The 25,695-nt window shown below is 52.3% G+C and overlaps 1 protein-coding gene across 1 annotated transcript; it reads right to left on the bottom strand.

Moving 5' to 3' along the window:
• Positions 1-1,129: 1,129 nt before the first annotated feature.
• On the bottom strand, positions 1,130-25,695 carry FSTL3 (follistatin like 3). Its single transcript, XM_050934163.1, has 5 exons — positions 25,478-25,695; positions 15,724-15,909; positions 9,273-9,488; positions 4,558-4,785; positions 1,130-3,629 (listed from the first exon to the last, which is right to left on the bottom strand). The coding sequence occupies exons 1-5, from the start codon at positions 25,551-25,553 to the stop codon at positions 3,577-3,579; spliced, it is 759 nt and encodes a 252-aa protein (XP_050790120.1). The 5' UTR covers positions 25,554-25,695; the 3' UTR covers positions 1,130-3,576.

Here is a 25,695-nt window from a genome sequence, read left to right as displayed (position 1 = left end):
GGGTCATGCTACCTGCCCCTGAGTAACTGCAGTGATCTCACCTGAAGATCACTTCCTTAAGGACTCTGCCAAAATGCCCTGATTCAGTAACTACCAACTTTAACAAGCGGTGTGCTAACAAAGATAAGTGGACTGGATCGATTGGGAATGGAGTCTGAAATATTTCCACTCCAGGCTCTGATCCTAGTCGCATTAAGGGGGAGGAAGGAAGGAGGGGCCAGTAGTTAGGGTGCTAGCCTGGGATGCTACAGCCATGGATCCAGTTCCCCGTTCTGCGACAGCTCCCCTGCATGCCCTCGGACTAGTCACCCAGTTGCTCCATGCCTCGGTTACCAATCTGTAAAATGGGCAACAGCACTGCCCCAACTCCCAGCAGCGTTGTGAGGCTAAATACGTTAAAGGCTGACACTGTGGTAATGAGGGCCATAGAAAGGCTTCCTCTGATTTCAGAGGGCTCCGTTACAGCGGAGGAACTCCATTTGGTGTTTAGGGCCGGATATAGCTCTGGTCAAGGATGCCCAGATGGCTTTACCACATGATGGCTGTTTGGCAGCCTATGTGAAATGAGTTTGGCAGGTCTCAATCAGCCCCCCAATCTAGAACAAATGACCACAAAAAAGCCACCACCTCCATTGCTACTAACTGCTCCCCTTTGCTGTCAATCTCAGTGGCGAGGCAATGGTCAGGGCTGAGATATATTGCTGGGGAAGTTGGTGCTGTTGCTACCCAGGATGCACCTGTTCTATGGATGACAGAAGACTTTTGTCTCCACTGCTGTCACTCAGACTGGAAAAAAGATGCACATTTTTAATAGCAATTACTCACTGGAATCGTTGAGCGTTCGCCATCTTTCAATTAAATTAAATGTCTCTTTCTTAAGCATATACTCCAGCTCGACCACAAATTACCGGTCTTGCTGCAGGAATCACTGGTTGCAATTCTCTGCCCTGTGGTATGCAAGCAGCCAGACTAGACTAGTTCATCAGAATGGCCCCTTCTGGCCTTAGCTCTGTGAATCTGGGCACGGACTCCACTTTAGAAATTACTAAAAGAAAAGAACAACATGGAACTGGTTTTATTCCTTTTAATTATAACCCAAAATGTAACATAGCAGTAAAATGCCCCCAAACAATATGGAATAGGAAACATACATGTTATATGGCATACATAAAGGATGGGGACACAACCATACAAAAATAGACAAGAGGGGATTTTTTAATCTATATAATAATATAAAGGCAACTGTTTCCAAGCCGCGTGGTGTTGGAGACGATACGCTATTTACACAGGTCACAACACACACGATGTCGCCGGGGATGTGAAAAATAAATACCGGGGATGTGATTGGAGGAAGCTGAGCTGAGGATCCAGAGGGTATCAACCTGTTGGAGAGGGGGCAGCTGGGGTGGGTCACAAAGGAGCCAGGCACCACTTCCAGGACACCACAGGCCAACCCAATGTAATAGCAACTAGAGACTCCTGGTGCCATCAGGACCCCTGTGGGCTGAGCGCTGTTAATACACATAGGGGGAGAGAGCAGCAGGAGGTTGGAGGAGAGGCTAACTGGACTAGACAGACAACAGAAGAACTACTGCCCCCATTTTTACAGGTGTGGAACTGGGGCACAGGGACCCCAAAGTCACACACAGAAGCTGTGGCAGGGCTGGGAATTAAACCCAGATCTCCTGAGCCTCAGGGCTTGACCACGCAGCCAACCTTCGTCTCGCAACGCTTCCCTATTTGCCAAGCACTCATCCCCTCCCTTCCCGCCTGCCCTCCTCACTTTCTAGTGAGCGACTGTCTTTGGGATTCCTCCTCCATTTGGGCCCCAGCACTGGTGCTCAGTGTCAGCAGCTGGGGGAAGGGGGCCAGTCTGGAAACAGAGTTTGCAGTCAACCTGCAGCACGCGCTGTAGCTAGCAGTGGCCTTTCAGCATGGGCCTGATGGCGACCGGGGGGTTAACTATCGAGGGACTGATTTGAAAACCCCAGAATGATATTTAAAACCCAAAAGGCACTGGGCCAGGTTCTCCTCTCACTTACACCGCTGTCAATCAGAGCGACTCCCCTAAAGCCGGGGCAAAGCTGATGTAGGCGGGATCAGGTTTGTAATGATGTTAGGAGAGGTCAGAGTCAGGACCAAAGCTGCCTGCCTGTCTCTTCAACGCACATCCCCTAGGGGCCCTGGTCTCAGATGCCTTGTCTCACAGCCTCCGAATGAGTGCAAAGTGCTGCCATGCATACTTACTTTGCACCAGCATCAGTGGCTCCGCAAAGGCAGGGTGACCAGATGTCCCGATTTTATAGGGACAGTCCCGATTTTTGGGTCTTTTTCTTATATAGGCTCCTATTACCTCCCACCCCTGTCCCGATTTTTCACACTTGCTGTCTGGTCGCCCTACGCAAAGGTGCAGGACAATGAAAAAATGTACCCCAGGTATTACCAAGATGGGCCTGAACGAAGACCCCAGAGACCAACACCACTGAATTCTGGGTAAATTTGGCTCTGAATCCAGACTGGAGCCCTTTGCGGTTGCAATGATCTGGGCTGGTGTAACCCACTCATGTGGCACATTGTTCCTGTCTAGTAGGGAGCAGTCTGCAGCTAGAGGTCAATGAGCCTGTCACAGCACTGGCTACCAGAGCTGATGCTTTTAGCTCCAGAGGTCTCAGGTTCTATTCCTGCTGCCAATGAGCCACCCAGGGGCATGGCGTTATAATGGCAAAAAGTTTGCCCCCCTTGCCCATTGTGTGAAACCCGGCCTTGAGGGCAGTGTGCGAGGTTGCGTTACCTCTGCGTCCTCACTGACATTGCTTATTACATGGGGAGCTGGATTGGACAAGATCAGGAAAACAAAAGATGCAACCACCACAGCTTTGAACTGAGTTTCCTGCCGTCGGGAGCTGTTCATCCCCACAGCTGAGCCCCTAGGACAGAAAGTCTCTCAGGGGAAGGCTCAACCTCAGATTCCCGCTGGACAGGTCCAGGAACTTCTGCAGATGGGGGCACCAAGAATTAAAACAAAACAATAAATACGTCCGAGAGTGCTGTCTTGGGGCTAGTATACAGCGTGGGCCCAATTCTCAGGGACACTAAGGCCCTCTGGCAGCATAAAGGGGCATTAAGAAAGGTGGAAATGGCCCCCAGAGAATCCTCCTGCACATGGGGGCCTGCCCAGTCAGTGTAGAGCTGCTGTAAAGATTGTACAATAGTCCTGCTCACAGCCCGAGGACAGACTGAAGACATGGTTGGAGTACCCTGTGCTATGGCTAGCCACTTCCTCCTATGGGGAGCAGAGCATAAGTTAGGGCAGCCCAGAGGCTGCTCTAACTTACACCAGGCTCTGAACCACCCATGACTATGCGGAGCAGAAAAGTGGTTTAAAGCCACCCTAATCTCCCTCTCGTGCCCCAAACGCAGGAACGGAGTAATGAGAATCAGGCCCTATGCGTCTGCATAACATAAACAGATATAAATAAGAATCTTTCATCTCAATAAATATCAGGTATATGGTTTGTACAATATACACATAATGCCCGTCTCCTGGGTTCGGCCTCTTGGCAAAGAAGGAGTATTTCACACATAGTTTTCTTCAGCATCACCCACACCGAGGGGGAACTTGGCCACAGCTGTAAATGGAGCCATAAAAGAAAATGAGCTGCAGGGAAATATTAAACACTACAGTCTGGAGGGCTCAGGGGACCGGGACTGGGCCATTTCATCTCCAGGTCGCTGGTGTAACGTGGCCCATCGCAAGAGTGGTCAAAAGTCATCACTCTGCTCTTGGGACAGTTCTAAGACCAGTCCCCAGCGGGCAGGTCTCTAGATTGGAGAATCTGAGCACCTGGGATCTAGTCCCAGCTCTTCTCCAGGCTCAGCAGATGACCTTCAGCGAGTTGTTTACAGTGCGGCCACACCATCTAAAGTAGCCCGGATAATCTGGGGTGCCTGAGCCTGGGGGTTCCACTTCTAATCCCCCAAAGGTCACACTCCCAAGCACTCAGCATCCAGAAAAAGGGCCAGATTTTTCAGAAGAGCTCACTCTACCCCTCCTTCAGGCCCCAGAACGAGGAATGGATTTTCCCTAATGCTCAGCACCCAACGCCAGGAGCCCATCTGAGAATCCGGCCCCCTTTTCCCAAGGCCTAATTGGGAGCTGAGCTCCCTTGACAATCTTAGGGCCTGAATTCCCAGAGGAGCTGAGCTCGGACCGCCCCCATTGACCTCAGTTAGAATAGTGAGCGGCCGGTGCCATTGAAAATGACGCCCCATCTCTTGAAGCTGAGCGGTAACAGTCAGAAGCAGAAATTGGACTCTCGCAAATGGAGGCACTAAAATTAGAGGGCACGGGACAGAGAGGACAGAGCTGTCAGCCTGGGGAATCCCTCTCCACTCTCAAAAGCCCCCTACAAGTGTTGTCTGTGTTGTTTCTCAACACATCTTTACACAAGGTCTGATTGTGTGTGTGTGTGGGGGGGACCTACCAGCCAACTCTGAACCACATCCCCATCCACCATACCCAGGTGAACGTTCTCCAGGTCAAGAAGTGAAACATACCTAAGCAGCTTCCGTAGTGCCGGACTCCAATAGATCTGCCCAAGAAGCAGGTTGCCCGCCGTAGATGGCAGGCAGACGGGTAGGTGACGTTGTTGTTGCCGCAGAGAGTGTGGTCCAGGGTGGAGGGATCAGGGCAGGGGGCCGTCCTGCACATCACACAGTGGGCACTGCCCGTCTGGTCCACGACGCAGGTGTGGGTCCCGGGGCACACCACGCTGGAGCAGGACTCTAAGGGAAGCAGTCGCAAGCCGGAGAGTGAGCTTGGTCAGAGCACGTGTGCGTGAGGTTCAAACTCCAGCAACAGGAAATTCTAGAGCTGCTTTCCTACAGGGGGCAGCGTTCAAAGGATCATTGTGGACCAAATACTGCTCTCGGTTTCACCAGATTAACTCCGGAATAACCCCACTGGTTTCAGTGAGGTTTCTCCAGCTCTACGTTGAGGTAACGGGGAGCAGGATTTAGCAACAAGTTTCCCTGGAAATTGGGCTTCCCTGCTTTTATTCAGCACAAATCCAGATATTTGGCTACTGGCAAACATTTGCTTCTCTTCACCAGCAGAAGGAAGACGCCAATGTGGTTTTAGACGGCGCTGTGCATCTGATGGCTACTTGTTTGTGCCTCTGTAGATCTGGGTACAGGAGCAAATCGGATCATAAGAGCAATGAATCTCATGGTCTCATCTGCCCCCGGCATGACACTTGCACACTTCTCCAGCTGATGTAAACCAGTGACCCTTCCTTTGGCCCCTCACCACTGCCAGACTGATGGTCTGTGCTCAGAAGAGGGCAGAGGGATATGCAGGCCAGAATTTAGGTGCAACAGCAGAACAGAGCAACACTGGGACCCCGGCTTAGACCAGCACAGGTGCTGGAAGTCAGAATAGAGGTGCACTGTGTATGGGATGCCCCTGTCTGCACTGTACCTAATGCCAGGGTCCCTTGACCTGGGTACTAATTCACTCCAAATTAAAACAAGAAGCAAATTGTGGCTTTACCATCCCTAGGCACCGCCCAGCCAGAACCAAATGGAACTGGCAAACTGCTGGGTTCTCGACCCACTGAGCAGTCACAAGAGTGCTAACCTGCACGCTAAGCTAGCCAGAACACATGGAGCAACGGCTGATTTCTGCTCTGACAGCCCGCCTGCGTCCCATCTCTGCTGTGTACACACATACGCTCACATACGCCAGCAGACAGGGGCATTCCATGGCAGGCGTGCGTCATCACTTACTGGAGATTATAAACACTCTTTCACAGGGGTTTAAAACTTCAGCTCTTTTTGAAGCTGGATCAGGCGGTGACTCGACAGCCCAGTTCCCCAGATTTGGCTTTTAAGATGATTTCGACAGGAAGGAATTTCAGAGAGGGGGCTGGCAAAAATAATAGGCATAATAAAGCTGCCAGACCTTGGCAGGTTTGGGATATTTTTCTGGTCTGTTTTTTTTTAAAACAATAGCTGGATGCATCTAAGTGACATGTTATGGGCCGCGGTTCTTTCGTCGGTGATGTATGTAAAACCACCATTAAATCCAGGGCTGTTTAAGCATCAGAAGATGCTACTCCAGTGTAGAATATACAGCGCATTCAATATCGGGCATCGTATTTCAGTGAGTACATAGGGCTTAAAAATCCCATTGGGCTTAAAAATTCCTTGTGTAGTTATTGCCGAAGGAAGATCCCTTACGAAGGAGAAGGGCAGTGTTTTATGCTGCTGCGATTGCAAAAGCCTTTAGAGTCATACACTTCCTATTGCAATTTGGAGAAAAATTAGGATATATGTTGCTGTGCACTGTTAAACATCTGCCACTTATCACCCAGAGGTGGCTGCATTTCAGTGATGGATAAAGTAACCCCCACAGCAGTAGATCAGGTTGCAAATTTCTTTGGGATGGTTCAGGTTACCTAATGAATAAAAGTAACACCCTCCATTTATCACCTTCACTCCTCAGCTTCCGTTGAGCCTTGTCAGCTTAGTACATACGGGGCCACATCCACAACTGATGTAAATTGTCATTGTTCTATTTATGGCAGTTTGCAGCAGCTGAGAATCTGCCCTCTGGTACATGAGGTTATGCACTTCTCAGAGGGTGTGTCTACACTGCACACTAAGCCCAGGCTCTGATCCAGGTTTGAGCCCAAGCCCCACTTCTGTCCACACACAAAGGGTCAGCAAGCACTCAGGACTTGGGTCCCAGGACTCTGGGAGGAGGCTGGGTCAAGCGCTGTCATTTTGCAGTGTGGACGCAGCTGCATAGTGCAGTATGGTCGCATTAGCACAGCTGTGAGACTCTGGTCCAGCAAATGTAAACTCAGGTTTACAATGCAGTGGGACGCTCAAACGCAGACTTGGAAACACCAAGTCCACAAAGCCGGGTCCCCCAGATCCAGGTTTACAATGCAGTGGAGACATACCCAGAGACTCCCTACAACTCTTAGATGCAACAGGGTGAGTTAGACACAGGGGGCCTAACCCTCATCTCACTTACACCAATGTACATCAGAGGAAAACCCAGGCAAGCCAGGAGAATTATACCAGTGTAAACGAGATCAGAAGCAGGGAGTGACTTTCAACAGGTTCTTCATCAAAAGCTCAAAGACTTCAGGGTTCGATGCTGCCACCGGTACCCATGCTGAGTGGTACCTTGCTAAACAAGGCCCTCCCCTGGGGACTTGCCATGCAAAGAGAGTGGCAGAATCGGGCTATTTAGTATTAGAAGATTCTGGTTCTTACTCATAAATTTGCTACATTTATCCCAGCTGCTGGACACAGGCAGACGCCCTGGTTCTCGCTGGCTCAGGTCCCAGCCAGTGCTACACATTGTCCTCCCTAAGTCCTGGCCCCAACGCAGCTTTGCTCAGGCAAGCAGCCGAAGCAGGATCACTAATGCAGACCTAGGGCTGGGGGTTTTACAGTGAGGAGTCTCATCCTGCTCAGGGCTGGCATTGCTGGCATGGATGGCACTGCACCAGGGCTAGACCAACGGGGGAAGAACAGCTGAGGCTCTAGCCTCAGGGGACATGGGAGACAGTGTTGCCCAGTGGACAGAGCACTGGACGGGGAATCAGGATTTCTCAGTTCTATTCCGCCAATGACCTGTTGGGTGACTGTGGGCAAGTCATTTCACTGCCCTGTGCCTCAGTTGCCCCATGGGTTATCATGACACTGGCCTCCTTTGTAAAGAGTCTGAAGCTCTACTGGCGAAAAGTGCGAGATAGGAGCTTGGTATTGTTATTTAGAAGGATGAAATAATGCAACATCTGCTCTCCTCGCGGCATTTCCACCTAGGGACAGAAACAGCCGGGAGAAAGACAGATCTCTCATACTGGGCCCCCTGTCACGTTAAAATAACCCATGAAAAGACATACAATAAAACTGGAGCTAGGCCCGAACCAGATAATAGATTGGCCCCACCTTGGCCCTTAGTAGGGTGACCAGATGTGCCAATTTTATAGGGACAGTCCCAATATTTGGGGTTTTGTCTTCTAAAGGTGCTATTAACCCCCCCCCAATCCCGATTTTTCACACTTGCTGCCTGGTCACCCTAGCCCTTAGAGAAGCCCAGATTTGAACTCCATCTCTCTGGCCCAGCTCTGCTCCTAGACCCCCAGAGCACCTGATTGGCCTTGCAGAGAGACAGGAGCCTGTGCTCCCACCACAGCCCTTGGAATTGGAAACTGGGCTATGGAAAGTGAACGCTGGCCGGGGTGCAGGGATGATCCAAACGGAGCAGCAGGGATCTGCTGAGTGGGGCCCGCTCAGCCCTGGAACCAGCTGCCACGTCTCAGCCTGGGCATGGCCGAGGGGATTCACGTGTCTCCAGATTGGAAAGAGTTTGGAGATCCCGAGGGATGGATTAACCTCTCTCTCTCAATGGCCCCGGAACATGGTCAGGAGGGGCCTCAACTTAACAGCTCAGCTGGAAGACCGTGCCTCAAACAGGGCAACCCCCTTTCGGGCCTTGGCTTGGAGCATGAGTCATGGCAGGGGGCTCTCTCGGACCCTAAAGCTTCTGGCTCAGAGGCAAGAGGTAAGAAGTGGGGGAAGAGCCTGTAGGTCAAACCCAGCTCCAGCCTGCCAGCCCATGTGCCAGTGAACCACACGCTGCCATCCAGAGCTTTCCTCCCAGCTCCACTCTTGCATTGAGGGGGCCAACTCTGACCAGGCATAAATGCGTGCGGCACCATTGAGGGTCATGGGTTTCCACCCACTATCAACCAACTCTAAATAGGACCCTGCCCTTCTACAGCGAATTCCCATTTCTGCTGCAGGCTGCACAGCGGGCATGCCAGGGGAACGGCCCCAGGCTCCTAGCCCGGTATAGAAATCTCCCATGCTAGAGGGATACGCCATGGGTACCTCAGTAGGGGAATCGCTGCAAAGTCATCTCCAGGGGGCAGGAGTCTAAAACTGCCTCAGAGATGCCAGACATGAGGAGCGGGGGAATGCTGGTACCAAGCCTTGAATGTGGTAGGGCTGCAAGTGCCAGCTACTGGGGAAGCTGCGCTCGGTGGAAAGGGTGACCCGTGAGAACATCCAGCTTGGCAGCATCGGAGAAGCAAGGACAATCTGAAATGATTGAGCACCATTTCCTCCAATTACCAAGGGAACTTGAAACACACTCGCTTTGGGGGTTTTTAGGATAGTTCCACTAAAGCTGCCCGTCGCGTGCAGGGAGAGGGCCAGGACACGGGAAGAGAAAGGGGGGCCCGACGTACTTTTGCATTTGCCCTGGTACATCACTTCCAGGTCGGGGTGGTCTCTGCACTTAGCTGTCAGCAGCTCGCACTCGTCGCGGTAGGTGTAGCCATCCGAGCCGCACACTTGCAGCTTCCTGGGCAGGCTGGAGCAATCCGGGGCGCAGGCGCAGTGGGGACGGCCGTGTTTCATCTTGCAGACTTTGCCAGGGCCGCACTCCACCCCCTCGCAGGTCTCTGGGGGGAAAGGAAAGAGGCGTTAGCACAAGGGAGTCCCCACTCGGTTTGCACCGGGGCGCGTCCTCTCCCTCTGCAGAGGGATCGAAGGCAGCAAGGGGACCCAGAGACACAGGAGCGGACCAAGAACCAGCTGTGGTTCAAAACTTGCTCACCAGCCCCTTGGCGTGAGGCAAGATGAATTAACCCCTTAACGCCCATAGGGACTGAAATCCTTTCTTTAATCGCAGGACAGGCGCAAGCAGCCGAAGCTTTCCCACGGCACCTCCCGTTACGAGAGTGCTCCACCAACGAGAGCTGGCTGCGCATATCTAAACAGAGGGTCCACAGTGACGGTGCCAGTAGGGGGCGCTCCAGACAATGCGGTATTGGTCCTGAGTTCGAACAGACCAATGACACCTCTTGCTGAGCCCTGTCAAAGGCTCCTTCTATGTTGTTCTTTATACGCCAGCTGCTATTAACAGCCTCCAGCGGGGCCAGAGACTTGGGGGGGAGAGGATACAGCACCGTGGCCTGCTCAGTCCTTGGACTCTGCTAGGGCCACCATCGAGAGTGCTCGCTACCGTGCTGGCTTTTAGGGCGTGCGGGCCCGTCTCCTAGGAACCACCACCCCCAAGACCCGCCCAACTCGTTACACAAACGGATGGTAACAGCTACTGGTTCTCTCTGGGGTCAGCCCTGGGGGATTGGATGTGGAGAGCTCCCCGGGCTTTGTCTAGACGAGGGGCTGTTCCCTCCAGCTTGAATGCAATTTGTCCTCCATCCGGACGCAGAACTCCCTTGATGAAGTGTTCAGTTTCAGACCATGCCCGGTAGCCCGGGCTTTACCCTGCCTCACCTCAATCCTGCTAGTACCTGTGCAACTACAGGGTAATGACACAAAGTCCTGAGCCACTCAGCCCCATAATGGCCGGTCCCTGCCCAATGGGAGCCGTGGAGCCGGCGCTTGGGGCTGGGGCAGCATGCGGAACCCTCTGGCTGTCTCCACACGTAGGAGCCGGAGGGGGGACATGCTGCTGCTTCCGGGAGCCGCACAGAGCCGTGGTAGACATGGCGCCTGCCTTAACCCCGCTGTGCCACCAACCAGACTTTTAACGGCCCAGCCGGCAGTGCTGGTCGGAACCGCCAGGGTACCTTTTCGACCAGGCATTCTGGTCAAAATCCAGACACTTGGCAACCCTAATGGCAGAGCAGATCTGCAGCTAGAAAAGTCGCTCCATTCATCAGCGGAGTCAGACTGGCTTACAGCAGTCGAGGGGCTGGCCCCTGTGTTCAACTGCCAGCTGATTTTTTTTTTTGAGACATTTCTTTCTCTCATGCAACAGAGAATCCTGCCCTGTCGTGCACAGCACCCTCCAGAAAGCCCAGCCTGTGCATGCGGCTGTGTGATCAACAAGTTCTCTTTCCCAAACAATACCCAGCCCTGTTTCACTCCAGGCCTCCGTGACTGGAAAACGAGAATGGGCAACAGCGAGGGGGGAAATCTGTCTGGGACGCCTCTTTCCCTACGGGCAGGGGAGGAAGAAACAGATGGCTGCATTGTCGCACTGGGTCGCCTCCTAGCAAAAACAGTCTGCGCGGGTTCAACGGGGCCGTTGAACTCATGTGCGGCAAGCTACGGAATTTCCCCTGAACCCGGGAGACATTTGGGGAGTGAGCAGTGCGAGCTGGGGGGGAGACGACATTGGCTCCTATGAGAGGCCAGTTATCACGTCTCCAGAGGTTGGAGGTGTGTGGCGGGGGTGGGTGGGAAATCAGGTTGCTCCAGTGGGAGTGTTTATGCCATGTTCCACAAGTGTGACTCGGACCCATTGCCCCGGCTTTGCAGGACCACTCCCTTCCCCAGTGCCCTCGGCATCTTCTCTAGCCTGTCGGCCGCGGGGTCAGCTTTCCTGCCCCCTTTGCATCAGAGGAACATAGACGCCCACCAGGGTATTATTTGCAATGTGTCTCTTTGGACCTAGAGAATCCTCCCCCTGTGGAGCTATTCCTTCACTGAAGTGGGAGGCGAGGGGCTTGGGGAATGTTACCCCAGGAGCTTGGCGGGGGAGAAGGAAGTGACCCCATTCAGTAAGGGGAAGGGATTGACCGTGGGACATGGTGTGGTGCAGTTTCTCTGGAAGATCGCATAGGGAGGAAGGTGGAATTCCCCCAGGAGTTTGTCCCCATTTTGCAGGGGGGAAATCCCCTGGCAGGGGACCAGCTGCTTTTCCTGTTTGCCCCTGGAGCTCCATATCCAAGCAGTAGCCATTGACTGGAACAGGGCCTGTCCTGTGAGTCAGAGTCCCTAGATCTGCAGAGGCTGAGTGAATGAGCTATGTGAGGCTAGCTCCTGTGGGGAAGCAGCTCTTTCACATGGACGAGCCTCGGCTGAACTCGCCTGACGTGGGCCACGCTCCAAACAGGCCACGCCCTTTGGCGAGCCGGGCTGGGCAAGTCCAGCACACGCAGGGCTCTTTCTGCACCGGGCGTTGCAGTGGGGAGGGCTGCTAGACAGATAAAGCATGAGCCTGGAGGGGGGTGGCGGCAGTTGCCACTGCTCCATTCCCAGCAGCCTCAACCCCTTGCCCAGGTTAGCTCTGCGGTGCCCCGACTGAGGTTCAGTTCAATGGACCCAGAATGCTCCAAACGGAACATAACCTGCCTCTGGCATGGAAACCTGGCACCTTCCTCCATTCAGGAGCCCTGGGGGTGCTGCCAGGACCTTTCTGCCACTCTCCAGCTGACCTGGCTGCAGAGCAGGGGGAGACACTGTACTAGAGGCAGAGAGACACAGTTTCTCCTGGAGCAGAGCCAGGAGCTGGATCACAGATATAGGTCATCCCTCCTGCCCTTTTCCAAGGCCTCCTGCTCATCGGCTAGCTCTGGGGGAGGTTCCTTTCCGGCACGCTGGGGAATGGGCAGGATCAGACTGGACTTTATGGGGGTTTCTGCAGTGTGGGGTTTGTTCCTCCTCTTGCTTTGGGATCCTCTCGTCTCTGGGATCCTGAGGCTCTGATAAACTCCGTGCAGCAGATCAGTGCCTGGCTATAGCAGCAGAGCTAAATGTAAGCAGAAGCTGAGCAGATCAAGGAGCTCTGTTACCTCCTCCTGGACGGGGTGAATGAGGAAGGCTGGTCCTGTGGCTAAGGTCTCAGCCTGTGATGCAGGAGAGCTGGGTTTAATTTCTGGCTCAGCCACTGATTCATCATGTGACCTTTAGCAAGTTGCTTAGAGTTTTCAGAAGGGCTCAGAAGCAGCCAGGTTGCCAAAGCTCCTGGGCCCCACATCTCTCTGTGCCTCAGTTCCTCCGCTGCAAAATTGGGAGAATAATCTTTCCTATGCCTGCCTTGTGCATGTCAATTGTAAGATCTCTGGGGGAAGGGCTGGCTCTTGCTCTGCGGTGTGCCTGGCACAATCTCAGTCTCAGTCTCGCGGTGTAGGCTGAGGTGCAGTGAACAGTAATCATTGACCTGGAGGCTGACTCTGCAAGGTGCTGACTTCCCTCAATGCCCATTAAATCAGGGCCTCTACCTCCGTTCCCTCCCAGTGCTGCCTGACACTCAGCGACGTCAGACATCAGAAGCAGACCTGATCCTCAGAATCTTGAACTGGAGGAAGTTTCAAGTCTGAATCCTGAAGCCTGGTCTCTATAAGGAATCAAGGACCAGGAGGGCAGTTTCAGTTTTGCCTCCAACCTCTCTTACTACCCATCATGTCATTCCCCTTCTGGAGACCTCTCCAAGGCTGAATTAAGGGCAGGGAGGCAGCAGTGTCTGTGTTCAGGCAGGAGAGGGGTGCATAAAGGCGGGGGAAGGCTGTTCCTTAATGGCCTTTGTAAAACAAATGACTCAATGAACCACGCGACCTTTCCAACCCACTCCCTTACTACTGCGGTCAGCAGGTCTTCTGGCCTGTCCTCACGTGGCCGTGCAAGTGTGACGCGAGGATCCGTGCCTCTGGCTTGCTCCGAAACATCTGGAGGGCTTGGAACGCACAAACTGGAGTGTTTCAATTTTTTGAACTAGCTCGTTCTATAAAGACATTTGGAGATGTTGAAAGGGGAGAGCTGTAAATAAATAAATAAATAAACATTCCCCCTCGGGGAAATCTGCGGCCGGCAGCTGGAAAGGGAGGATCTGGCAAGAGGAAACTGTTATTTCCCCGGGAATGAGCCACCGCAAGCTGGCTTAGCGCCTTCGGATCTCTGCTCCTCCCTGCCCCAGCAGCGGTGTCCAGGGCTGGAACTGCGTTCCAACAGGACTGGGAGGAATTGCACAGTGTGGGGCAGCAGTCAATTGTCCTACGCTGCCCCCTTGCAAGCCCCCATGCAGGGGGCGGGGCCAGCAGTGGGAGCAGGGGTCTCCGCAGTGCACATCATGGACACGCAAGGCTCCTCTGGAACATGGGGCAGCCCAGAGGCAGCTGTAACACAGTGCACGCCTGGGGTTATTCTGATCGACGTCAGGGGCCGTTCCAGTTCTCGGTGTCACCCAGGATCCTGAGGGCATGATGCCAACTTCGCCCCCTTGGGCTCTTGCCTCCAGCTGGTGATCTTGCTGCTCGTGCCCTGCTACCCGCTCCTGTTGCTCTAGGATTTGGCTGGGAGTGGCAAGGCAGGGAATATCCCCCCGCACCTCCTAATCCTGATGGAACGTATAACCATGGGCCACAACAGGGGGAAGGAACTCCAGGTCGTCCCTCCCCACATGCAGGAGCCGGGAGAAACAAGGTCACACACTTTGGGCCTAGCAGCCCACGTCATCACTTACACCAGTGCAAAGTGGGCACAAATGGCTTCCCCATTCCACGAGGGTTCCGTTTACACCCCTCTGCGCTGGTGTGAACAACCGCGTGCCAGACACGGCAGTGACTTAGCTCAGAACCAACTCTGCTGGTTCCATGTCAGAGCCCAACCCAAAAAGAGGCCTGTTTGTCTAGGTCCGCTGTGGCCGGTCTCCTAAGCTACCAGGCCAAGATGGTGGAAATGCTGCAAGAACAGACAATGGCTGGAGATTTCTGCTTTGCAGGACCAAACTCCCCCAAGGGCGACGCCGGAGCTGATGCCATTTTAAATGTGAACCCAAAACCTCTGCTCCTAGTGGCTGTTTGTGATCTAGTAGCTATGACAACAGCCTGGGACTCAGGACACCTGTGTTCTTGTCCGAGCTCGGCCTCTGCCCTGCCATGTCACTCTGGGCAAATCATTTCCCTTGTTTCACCTCCCATCCTTTACCTGCTCTATTTAAGCGAATATCTTTGGGACAGGGACAGTCTCACTCAGTATTGCTGCAGCTAAAGCACCACAGCACAGACACATCCTATGTTGACGGAAGGGGTTTTTCTATCCAGGTAGTTAATCCATCTCTCCAAGAGGCAGTGGCTAGGTCAGGGGTCGGCAATCTCTGGCAACACGGCTCGCCAGGCTAAGCACCCTGGCGGGCCGGGCCAGTTGGTTTACCTGCCGCGTCAGCAGGTTTGGTGGACTGCGGCTCCCACTGGCTGCGGTTCACCGTCCCAGGCCAATGGGGGCTGCGGGAAGCGGTGTGGGCCAAGGGATGTGCTGGCTGCGGCTTCCCACCCCCCTCATTGGCCTGGGACGGCGAACCGCGGCCAGTGGGCGCCACCATTGGCCGAACCTGCCGACGCGGCAGGTAAACAAACTGGCCCGGCCCGCCAGGGTGCTTAGCCTGGTGAGCAGCGTGCCAGAGGTTGCCAACCCCTGGGCTAGGTTGATGTGATAATTCGTCCGTTGACTTAGCCACGTCTACACCAGGTGTTAGCTTGACCTAACCACACAGCACAAGGCCTGGTGTTTTTCACTGCCCTGAGCCATGTAGCTGGGTTGAGCTAATTTTTAAGTGTAGACCAGGCCTTTGTGGTTATCTCCGCATTGCAAAACACCCAAACACCCACCCACGTCAGCGGGTCTCTGAGTCCAGGTCAGTTCACTCGGAGCCCAGGACCCAGCGAGGGGAGAGGGTCTCAAGGCCCGGGGGGGAACGTTTACACTGCTATTTTTAGCCCTGTAGCACAAGCCTGAGTCAGTTAACCCGGGCTCAAAGACTTGCTGCCACAGGGTGTTTTTTTGCAGTGTAGACGTACTGTGTCTCTAGATGCTCGCATAACACTATGTGGTATTTATAATAAAACACAACAGGCTTGGGCCTCCAACCCCTAGGCAGGCTTGGCTTCCTCGGGCACTTTGTCGACGTAAGGACAGCGAGGTGGCTGTATTGTCAGCAAGCACATCTACCTTTGCAAGGGTGGCACGGCACCAGCCCAAGGAACCCCAAGAGGCTGATCTTGTTCCCTGGCTGGGTATAGTTGGACCAAGCGACGTCAACGTTGCTATTGCCGCAGCATTCCTCCCAGGTCACGTCGGCCTTTAGGATCATGGTGCATTTTGCTTCCTTGCCCTGCTGCAGCCAACAGATCCCGCCTGCCAGGAGAAAGCAGACCATGAGAACCACACTTGGGAGGCTGTGTCCTTAAGATGCGTTTATTGGGTAAAGCTATTCCCTGGACAGAGAGCCCGCGCAAAGCCTTTGCACTGCTAAAACAGTGCATAATATGTGAGAAGCAGTTCCCCACCTACTGGTGCTTCTAGATACTTGAGGTTCACAAGCTGGCTGTCGCCTCCCTTCAGAGACACAACAGAACTCAACCTCGGGTGGGAATAAATTAATATTTAGGGCTGGATTTGCAAAATGTGTGTCAGTCTGCTATGGCATATGCAGTTGCCCAATATGCCTGGGCTTTGCACAGGTGGACACAGACATCTGTGCAGGTGCATGCATTGTGCCTGGCTTGGGAAATGCAGGGGGTCCTGAGTAGCATGGTCTGCAAATGGCAAACGGTCTGCAAATTGCTGTGTTTGAGACAGGCTGTCTCTCTCTTTCCCCTCACCCCCTTCTAGTGCCTTCTCTGAGCCAGACCTGACTGACATTCACCTATCTCTGGCATTAGACTCTGGAAAATGGACACGGGGTAGTTGTTAAAGAGAGCAGCACCAAGAACCTAAAGTGGCAGTTCCCAAACTTCTTCATTTTCATCTGTAGGGCTGGATACTCATGAATCTAGTTCTACAGATGGGGCCCAAGCTATAGTCCTGAGCTCCAGACAGCAAAGACCCCAAAATTGAAAGAAATTTGCAGTTCTGTCAACTCCACGCATTCAAAAGTCATGAGTTGGGCCCCAAAATTCCATCAGATTGGCTTAAAAACCATGCGACTTTTCAAAAATAGCAACTTTGGAATGCTTTTCATTTGCCTTCCCGTATCGTAGCCTCCAGTGGGTCACGTTTTCAAGCTTTTCTCAGTAACCAGAAGGGCTAGAATCTTTTTTTTTTCTTAATGAAAGTAAAGATTCTCTCTTATTCACATGAATCCAGGATCTGGGGCTTTAAGCAAGGCACTGAACAGCACGAGGCTTGCAATTCAATCGCAATTAAATCCTAACAGTGGATGTGCAAAAAGAGGTTTCGATCTGGGATTAGATTTCAAGCCTCCCTCCAAGTGTCCAGGGACATTTAGCTCTGGAGATTCTGAGCCCCCCCTCGTTACTTCCCCCTTTCTTAGGTTTTCACCGTTTACAGCCCCCCATTCAAAAAAAAACAACCACAGAGGATTCAAGCAAGACTAGAACAGGCTGAAAAGACCTTGCACCTTACTGGCAGCACAATGAATTTCCCTGGCCTAAAACACCCCACGGATGCCCTGATGCCATGACCCCAGGCTGGGCTAAGCTATGGAGAGTACTGCCCTGTGTCCAGTGTGCAGCACTGCAAAACTACCGGCTGCAGCGGTGGAGCAGCCGTGTGGGACCATGAGTGGTTTGGCAATTAGGATCAATCCTTGTAGTATGCAGCCATGTCTTGACCATTGGGCGCTGCAGACAGCCCCTTGGGACACAGCCAGGCCACTGGCATCTGAGCTCACTGAGTCAAAAGCCTGTTTGTTTCTTAATCTCATGAGCGAATCGTTTCTTTTTTCTCTCTCTCTTTTGTGAGTGATTTCTTTGCCATTTCCTTCCTTGTAAACCGGCCGCTGCTGACGCTGGTTGGTTTGTTTTCTCATTAGCTTGATTTGGGGTTTGTTAAACGGCTAAAGATGTGGGGGCTAGTTTCCGCCCTCAGATGTGCCGGCGTAAATCTGGAGTGACTCTCCGGTAACCAGTGGAGTTACTTGGGGAGTCACCCCAGTGCACGCTGAGATCAGAGTCTGCTCTGAGCTTCCCCAGCCAGCAATTAACCTGACTTCTGGTTGGGTTGCTGTAGCTCTTTGCCCTGGGCAGTTGGAAGCTCCCGAGGGAAGATTTCTCACTGCAGTCCAGCCTTCGCTGTTGTATAGAGGAGGAGATAATAACAGGCTCTGTGTCTGGACCCTCCCTGATTAAAAGTGCAGGACACCAGGCCCCTAACTGAGGAACAGAAGGTTCCTAGTCTCCCCTTCTCGCCCCTGGTCACTAGTCTAGACGGGTGGGGTGTCTGAGCAGAAACAATGGGAAGAGGGAGCCCGCTGTCTCATTCAGGAGGGTTTCTACCACCCTGGCCTCATGCAGGGTCAATCCTGAACAAACTCAGGGAGTTCTGATCATTCTGTGTGACTAACTGCTGGGCCCCACTCCTTTGCTCCCGATCTCACAATGCTGCAGCCAAGCGTAAACCCAGAGATGACCTTGGGGCATCCTAACATTTGGAGTATACCCCCTCCATCCTCACCTCCCCACCCCCATTGGCCATGGACAGGGGCTGTCACTCCTCGTGCCAGCACAGTGTTTCTTTGCATACAAACTTTGGATTTCTGCTCTTAATCTTACCCATGTTAAAGGCATCACAGAGGGTGTAACCCAGAGCAGGATTCAGCCCCGAACACTGACGTGGTCCTTTGTAAATAGCACTGCACACATATTAATGAGTTAATCCTCACAGCGCCCCCTGGGGGATGAGTGAGGATCACGCCTCTGATGGGGAAACTGAGGCATGGAGTGATTTAATGGGTTGTCTACATGGGTATAATGCCCCCTGTGGACATTCTTATTCCAGCATGAGTGGCTTTTTTCAGTTTAGCACAATAAACTAACCCCCCAAAAGGTACTTTATATCTTTGTTTCCACATGCAGCTATTCTAGAACAACGATTCCTGAGCAACTCCATATGTGGACGCTCTCGTTCAGAGTGTCTTATTCTGGTTTAGCTTAATCCATTTGTGAATTAAGCTAAACAGGAACATTTTATTCTAGAACAGAGCATCCACACACGGAGTTACTCAGAAATGGCTATTCCACTTTAACTTCGCATTCCACCTTTATTCGAAATAACTTCCAAAACTAGACAAATCCTAGTGGCCATGCAAGGAACTGTAACCACGATACAACTGGTTTCAAATCACACCTTAGCTTATACCATGTAGACAAGCCCTACTACAAAGCTTGCCCAAGGTCAATAAAAATGCCATGCCACAGCAGGAAACAGAATCCAGGAGTCCTGACTTCTAGTCCTCTGCTCTAACCTCTAGACCACACTGTCTCCTACAGGCAGGACTAGAAGGCTGAGTCCCAATGTCTGATCTAACCCAGGGGGGGCAAACTTTCTGGCCCGAGGGCCACATCGGGGTTGTGCAACTGTATGGAGGGGCGGGCAGGAAAGGCTGTGCCTCCCCAAACAGCCTGGCCCCCACCCCCTGACGGTCCCCCTCAGAACACCCAACCCATCCAACCCTCCCTGCCCCTTGTCCCCTGACCACCCCCTCCCAGGACCCCCTGCCCCTAATGGCCCCCCAGGATCCCCACCCCCTTATCCACCCCCCTGCTTCCTGTCTCCTGACTGCCCTCCTGACCCCTATCCACATCCCTGCCCCCTGACAGGCCCCCTGGGACTCCCACTCCCAACCCTCCCTGTTCCCCATCCCCTGACTGCCTCCTCAGAACCTCTGCCCCATACAACTGCCCTCTCCTCCCTGACTGCCCCCCAGGATCCCCCGCTCTCCACCCCCTTATCAGCAGCAGTAGCTCGCAGCCCCAACACCCGTCCCCACGCTGCCCAGCGGGAGTGATGGGCTGGAGTGCGGTCCACGCGGCAGCGTGGCTGTGGGGGAGGGGCCGGGGACTAGGCTCTCAGTCCAGGAGCTCAGGGGCCAGGCTGGATGGTCCCACCGGTCATAGTTTGCCCACGTCTGATCTAACCACTAGACAACACTGCCTCCTCGGAACTGTACATTGCGATGACGTGGTTATCAATGAGCCTGGAATTTGGCCTTGAGCTGCTTATTCATCTGTTAATAGTATTAATTGGGCTAGACTCTGCTTTGTTACCTGGAACGAACCCCAGTGACAGCTATTCTGGAGTCACGCCATTTTCACACTGGTATAAGTCAAATCAGCCTCCGAGGGTTTGTCTACACGTAGAGCGCTGCCGGGGCAGCAGTGCTAGTGCAGACACTACCTACAAGAGCTTGTCCCATCGGCGTAGGGACTCCACTACCCCAAGAGGCGGTAGCTATGTTGACACAGTGCTGTCTACACCAGGGGTTAGGTCAGTATAGCTACATCACTTTTCCACACCCCCAAAGTCGGTTTGTAGTGTAGACTCACTCATGTAATCTGCATGTCACAATGTTAGCCCAGAGCAAGATCTTTGTCCCCTCTTGATAAAAAATGTTGGGTTTTTTTTAAGCAAACAAACATCCTCTGCAGCATTTGCAACCCAAACATTGCAACATTCTGCTGGTGCAACTGACCAGAAATGGTGAAACTGACCAGCCTGTTGTCCTTGTCCAAGTTGAGAGCAATGTAAAAGGTAAACAGAGAGTAAAAAGCGCAAGCCAGATCCTGCTGTTACTACTGCGTGTAGTAATTACTATCCTGAGCAGTCCCATTGATCCTGAGGACAGGGACCTTGGTCTGAAGTGTTTGCAGGATCAAATCCTCTACATTAGATTGTTACAATACGTTCAGTATCTGGGACATTATAGGGAGAGGAATGTGTTTGCTTTTAAAGTATGCCATCAACCGGTGTAAATCCACATCACTGCACTGAATTCAACAGAGTTACAATGATTTATACCAGCTGAGGATCTGGCTCATTTTTTTTAGCACATGATAAGGGGCTCAGAGCGAAATCCAAGTTCACCCCTCCAGCCCTCAAAAAAGTTGGAAAGTGTTTGGATCCATGATTTTTCACCCATCTCTAAGTCCAGATGCTAATTCTGGGCCTAATCCCAAGAGGTGCTGAGTTCCCATCGAAGTAAATGGGAGTGGCAGGCGCTGAGGCCCAGATCCCCAAAGGTATTTAGGTGCCTAACTCCCATGGGAGTCAGCCACCTAACTATCTTTGAGGATCTGGGCCTCTGCCCTTGTCTGCCACCTCTTCTTTCAGTCCTGTTTGCCAACGCCACAGCCCATGTGATTCCTTATTGTCTGCCGCAGAAACTGTGCTGGGAAATCTCAGAAACTGGCTGGGTACTAAGCTCTGATGCAAAATGTGGGGAGCTTTGGCCCCTCCTCATGGCTCTGCCAAGCCTCCTCATTCCTGACTTGCAGCCTGCCTGGCTGTTCCAGTCCTAGACAACCCACACACAGCTTCGTCGGTCCTCCCCAATCCTGGCCCCAGCAGACCCAACTCCATCAATTCCAATCCCGGCATTCCACACAGCTCTGCTGCAACTCGGCCAGCCGTTCCAGTGCTGGGCTCCCCACACAGTTCCCTGTGGGTCCTCCTCAATCTTAACCTGCAGCTGCCCCACTCCTGCTGCTCCAGTCCTGGGCTCCCCACTCACCTCAATGCACCTCCATCCTGACCCACTCATTTCTCTACAGCATTTCCACTAGTCATACGTATTTAAAGTGACACCGGCACCTTAGAAATAACTTAGGTTAGATCAAGGAAATTAATTTAAATTACCCAAGAACCTCCCAATTTCAGAGCATCTCAGTTCCACGAATGTCTGTTCCCACCACACCGCCCCAAAAGCTAGTGAAAAACAGAAGCACAAGTATTAGAAGTGGGCCAAACCCCTCCCCAGGAGCCTCCTTAGTGAAGCAAGGTCATCCTTCCAGTAGGATTTAAATTCATTGTAGGCTGGGAGATGACACACAGATATCATCCAAAGTTCTCAGCTACCGTGGAAGGGAGAATTTGGATACAATCCGAACAAGGTTTTCTGGAATCTGGCTATTTTAGAATAGTTTAGTTGACAAAATAATTTGCAAGTGAAGAGGGGGGTCAGTTGTCCTCAGCCTTATGAGAAAAAACAACTGTTTTAAGAGTATCACTAACATTTACCCTGTATCATTACTTTTAAAAAAACCCGACACATCCATTAATCCCATTGCTACTACATAGAACAACTTGCATTTCTAACTGTGCCTAGGTACCATACCACCTAGTGCCTTTCAACTTGAAGGAACCCCAAAGGACCGTGTAAACTTAACTGTCAGGAGAATTTATACGCAAGTAACACTTCTGCTACTGCTGAAATGCAGCTAGGGAGGAGCACAGAATCTGTTTAACAACGCCCAACAACGCTGCACACCAGTTCAGGGAAGAAAGAAGCAACTTAGAATCCCATATCCAATTGCATGCTGCAGGGGAGAACTGGAGGGAGACAGGATGCAACTCTCTGAACTGCAATTTGGCCTGGACTTCAGGGCAAACACCTGTTTTCTTGTCCTAGGTTCTTTAACGAGGAGGAGTGGTCACAAGTTTGGTTTTACAATCCCTGGGAAGAAGTTAATTCCCCAGGTTCCTACTCAGGCAACGTTCCTGTTGATTCCTAGGGTGAAAAGCTGAAAACAGGAGTTGAGCCATTGATTTCAATGGAACCAGGATTTCACCCCTTAATGTGTGCCTCAGCAGGGACTGAATCCATCTCTGGCACTTTTCCAGCCTCCACCGCTGGAGAACCTGAGCTCCTTACAAGCTTTGATGCATTTAGGCTCACAGCATCCCTGTGAGGTAGGGGAAGTGCTGTTAAATGGAGGAAAGGGAATTGAATCCAGGTCTCCTAAGTCCAGGATCGTGCATAGTCACCGGATCATCCTTCCTCTATGAGAATAAGAACTCATTAGGGACTCCAGGGTTTTGACCCAGGGACTGCCCATGTGGCATTAATCCCCATGATTTAACTGGACCTTGCCTGATATTTGTAACAATTCTTTTGACTTCAGTAAGGGTCCGAATGGCCTATACTCCCATTGCCAGTCAGCAACCGTATCTCATATAGTGTGCAAGCTGTAGTAATTTTATTCAGATTAGACCAGGTTCAGAGGTGCACCAAGTATCAGGGAAAACATTGTGGAGCAGGCAATGGCACAGATTTGTCTTGTGGCGAAGGCACGAGGCTGGGATCTAGGTTCAATTCCCAGCCCTGCCCTGTGGCCCTTGGGTAAATCACATTAAAGTCTGTGTCTGTAAAACAGGAATCCTACCTGCCAAGGATGCTGCAAGCATGAAATCTATTAATAATTGCAGCATGCTAAGATGATGCCATAGCTAAGGTGATTGGAAACATTTCTGAAGTAAGGTTGCCATTGACCTCGCTCTATCACCCAAGGAAGAAGCAAAAACCCACTGCCTGGCAGAATTCGAGCTTTATATACAGGCTGAGCAAAACTGCAGTGGGAACGCGGATGCTTTAAAGTGTTCTCGTAAGATAGGGATTTGTTAGCTAGCTGGCGTCTCTGAGGCAGGTTCGCTGGTAGACAGCCAGTAGCGAAATTCCATAGGCAAACCCCACGTTTCGTGTTATTTTATGTTAACAATGTTCTTAACAAAAAGGGGCACAAGTAGCAACCTCTCCACCTGGCTTTGGAATGCTCCAGTTAGATGGATCTAGGGTTCAAGAGTGCCCCTTTATAAACCCGAGGGGCCTGATTCTCCATTACCTTCCATCTTCAGCAGCAATTTGCAATGGCGCAACGTGACCGTGAAATGCTACCAGAACAGAATGATAGTATCTGGTACTCACTTGGCCCGGGGGTAAATGACTGCATGAGGCAATGGAAAATCAGGCCCATGGGCAGGACAGTCGGTTCCCAGGCTTGGATTCTGAACGCCCAATGTTTCAACCTGGCATTGGAAACCATTTCTAGTTTATAAATGGATAAAACTCAGCACTATGGCTCCCCAGGAAGCATATGCATACTCTTGCTTTTGAAATCCTTAGGGACTGATCCTGAAGGGAGGGGAGCACCTGTAGACTTCAGTGGGAGCTATGGGTACTCAGCACTTTTTAGGAACTGACCCCAGCAGGAGACTTTTATACTAACACCAACTTGGTGGAACAGACCAGCAGCAGTGTACTGAGATAGCAGGGGGCTTGGCTAATATTTGCCCGTAATCTCTTTGCTTGAGGCTTCCTTCCACAATGAAATCACAGCCTTTATGACACTGTAGTCTATATCAGTATGATCATGATAGCAGGACTTCATCCTTATGTCTTCACACAGGACCAAATGGGGCAGGGAGAGGAGCTATGGGGGAGGGCTGAGGATGCTCAGAACCGCAGAGGATTGGGCCCCTTAGCAAGCCTAGTGAGAAGAAATGTCTCTGTGGAACACACCAATAGCTACAAAAACAACGAGGAGTCCGGTGGCACCTTAAAGACTAACAGATTTATTGGGCATAAGCTTTCGTGGGTAAAAAAACCCCACAAAATGATGCAGCTGAATAAGTGGGTTTTTTACCCATGAAAGCTTATGCTCAAATAAATCTGTTAGTCTTTAAGGTGCCATTGGACTCCTTGTTGTTTTTGTGGATACAGACTAACACAGCTACCCCCGATACCTGACACCAATAGCTAGTCTCCAGTAGTGGCCAGGGGTGAACGACCATAATGCTAGATTTATAGTGGTTCTCAACTTTTCCCATACTGGGACGGACGGACGGACGGACACACACACACACACACACACACAGTATCTCTCTCCCATCTAGCTAGAAAATCCCTTCCCATTTAGCAATCTGAGAAGGGGGAAAGTGATCACAACCTCCCCCCCCGGAACCCCTGTTTGTGACGATCATTAGGGGATTGCTCTCCTGAGGTTAAGACACCTGCTGAATTACAACACAGGGAGGTTTCACAGTAGCAGCCTTGTTAGTCTGTATCCACAAAAAGAACAGGAGTCCTTGTGGCACCTTAGAGACTAACAAATTTATTTCAGCATAAGCTTTCGTGTTAGTCTCTAAGGTGCCACAAACACAGGGAGGCAATTTCTTCCTAAGCCCAGCTGGGGAACGGGAAGAAACATGTGGCAGCTAAATGGATGGGTGTTTGTCTGGCAACCCCCCCCCCCCCCCGTCTGCCCGAATGCAGTTGTCTAGACGACACCTGATTTGCAACAGCAAATGTCCCTGATCCAAAGTTGCTGCAACCAACCCATCCCAGAGATGATTCGTTTTAAAAGTTAGTAAACTCCGAGTGCAAACGAGCTGCAGAAACACTGAACAGCCTCCCTGGAGCTAGCCCAGCTCTCCAGAGCAGCAGCTGCAGGTCTCTGAGCCAGAGCACTAGACAGACCGCCTGGAGCACAGGTAGCTTTGCAGCCCCCCCGGGGAACCCCACTCTGCGGAATGGCCGCGTTAGGGCCGGGCGAGGAGTGCGCGTCTAGGAGGTTCATCCGAAACCAAACCCCAACCAAAGGTGCGCCTTGCAGTGGTGCTGATCCGGGGAGGGGGCAGGCTGGGATCCGGATCCGGATCCGGATTCGTTCGGGACAAGGTCCGGTCTGAGATCAGAACCGGCTCCGAACTACTGGAGACCTTAGCGCTGCAGAGTAGCAAAACTGAACCTCCAAACGGGAAAGGGTTTATTTTGGAGGGGGACTAATCCTCCCCCACCCTAACTTTGCCAAGCTCACCTGCAAACAAGCACGCGTCTGCAGCCGCCTGCCCTTCCCTCACGCCGGCCAGTTTGTTTCGGGGCAGCATCGGGTTGTTTGGGGGTCTGGCCGGCGTTGTGCCACGCTTGTTGTTCAGAGCGGCACCTGAGCAGCCTGTGAGAATCACTTACCCTGGACGGAGTCCCCTTCCCCTGCAGTGATGTGACACCAAATCCCAGCCAGGAGCAGCGCCAGCCAGGGCTTCATCCTGAGCAAGAGCCAGCCAGGCAGCCCCCAAACTTGCAAAGCTGGGTCCTCAATTGCCCACCCCCGCCGAGTCCCCTCCTTTGCCCCAGGGGCGTGCGGCTCCCGCGGATCTCCGAGGGGCAGAGGCGGGATGAGGCGTGGG

The sequence above is a fragment of the Gopherus flavomarginatus genome, chromosome 24 (genome assembly GCF_025201925.1).
Source record: "Gopherus flavomarginatus isolate rGopFla2 chromosome 24, rGopFla2.mat.asm, whole genome shotgun sequence".
NCBI lineage: Eukaryota > Metazoa > Chordata > Testudines > Testudinidae > Gopherus > Gopherus flavomarginatus.
Note: the sequence above shows the minus strand (reverse complement) of the source record. Positions and strands in the feature narration are given on the sequence as shown.

Excerpts from the sequence above, each read along its gene's own strand:
- FSTL3 (XM_050934163.1), bottom strand. The coding sequence starts at position 25,553 with ATGAAGCCCTGGCTGGCGCTGCTCCTGGCTGGGATTTGGTGTCACATC. Across the intron at positions 4,786-9,272 it reads GTACCAGGGCAAATGCAAAA|AGTCCTGCTCCAGCGTGGTG; the intron begins GTACGTCGGGCC and ends TGCTTCCCTTAG. Across the intron at positions 3,630-4,557 it reads GCACTACGGAAGCTGCTTAG|CTGTGGCCAAGTTCCCCCTC; the intron begins GTATGTTTCACT and ends CTCCATTTACAG.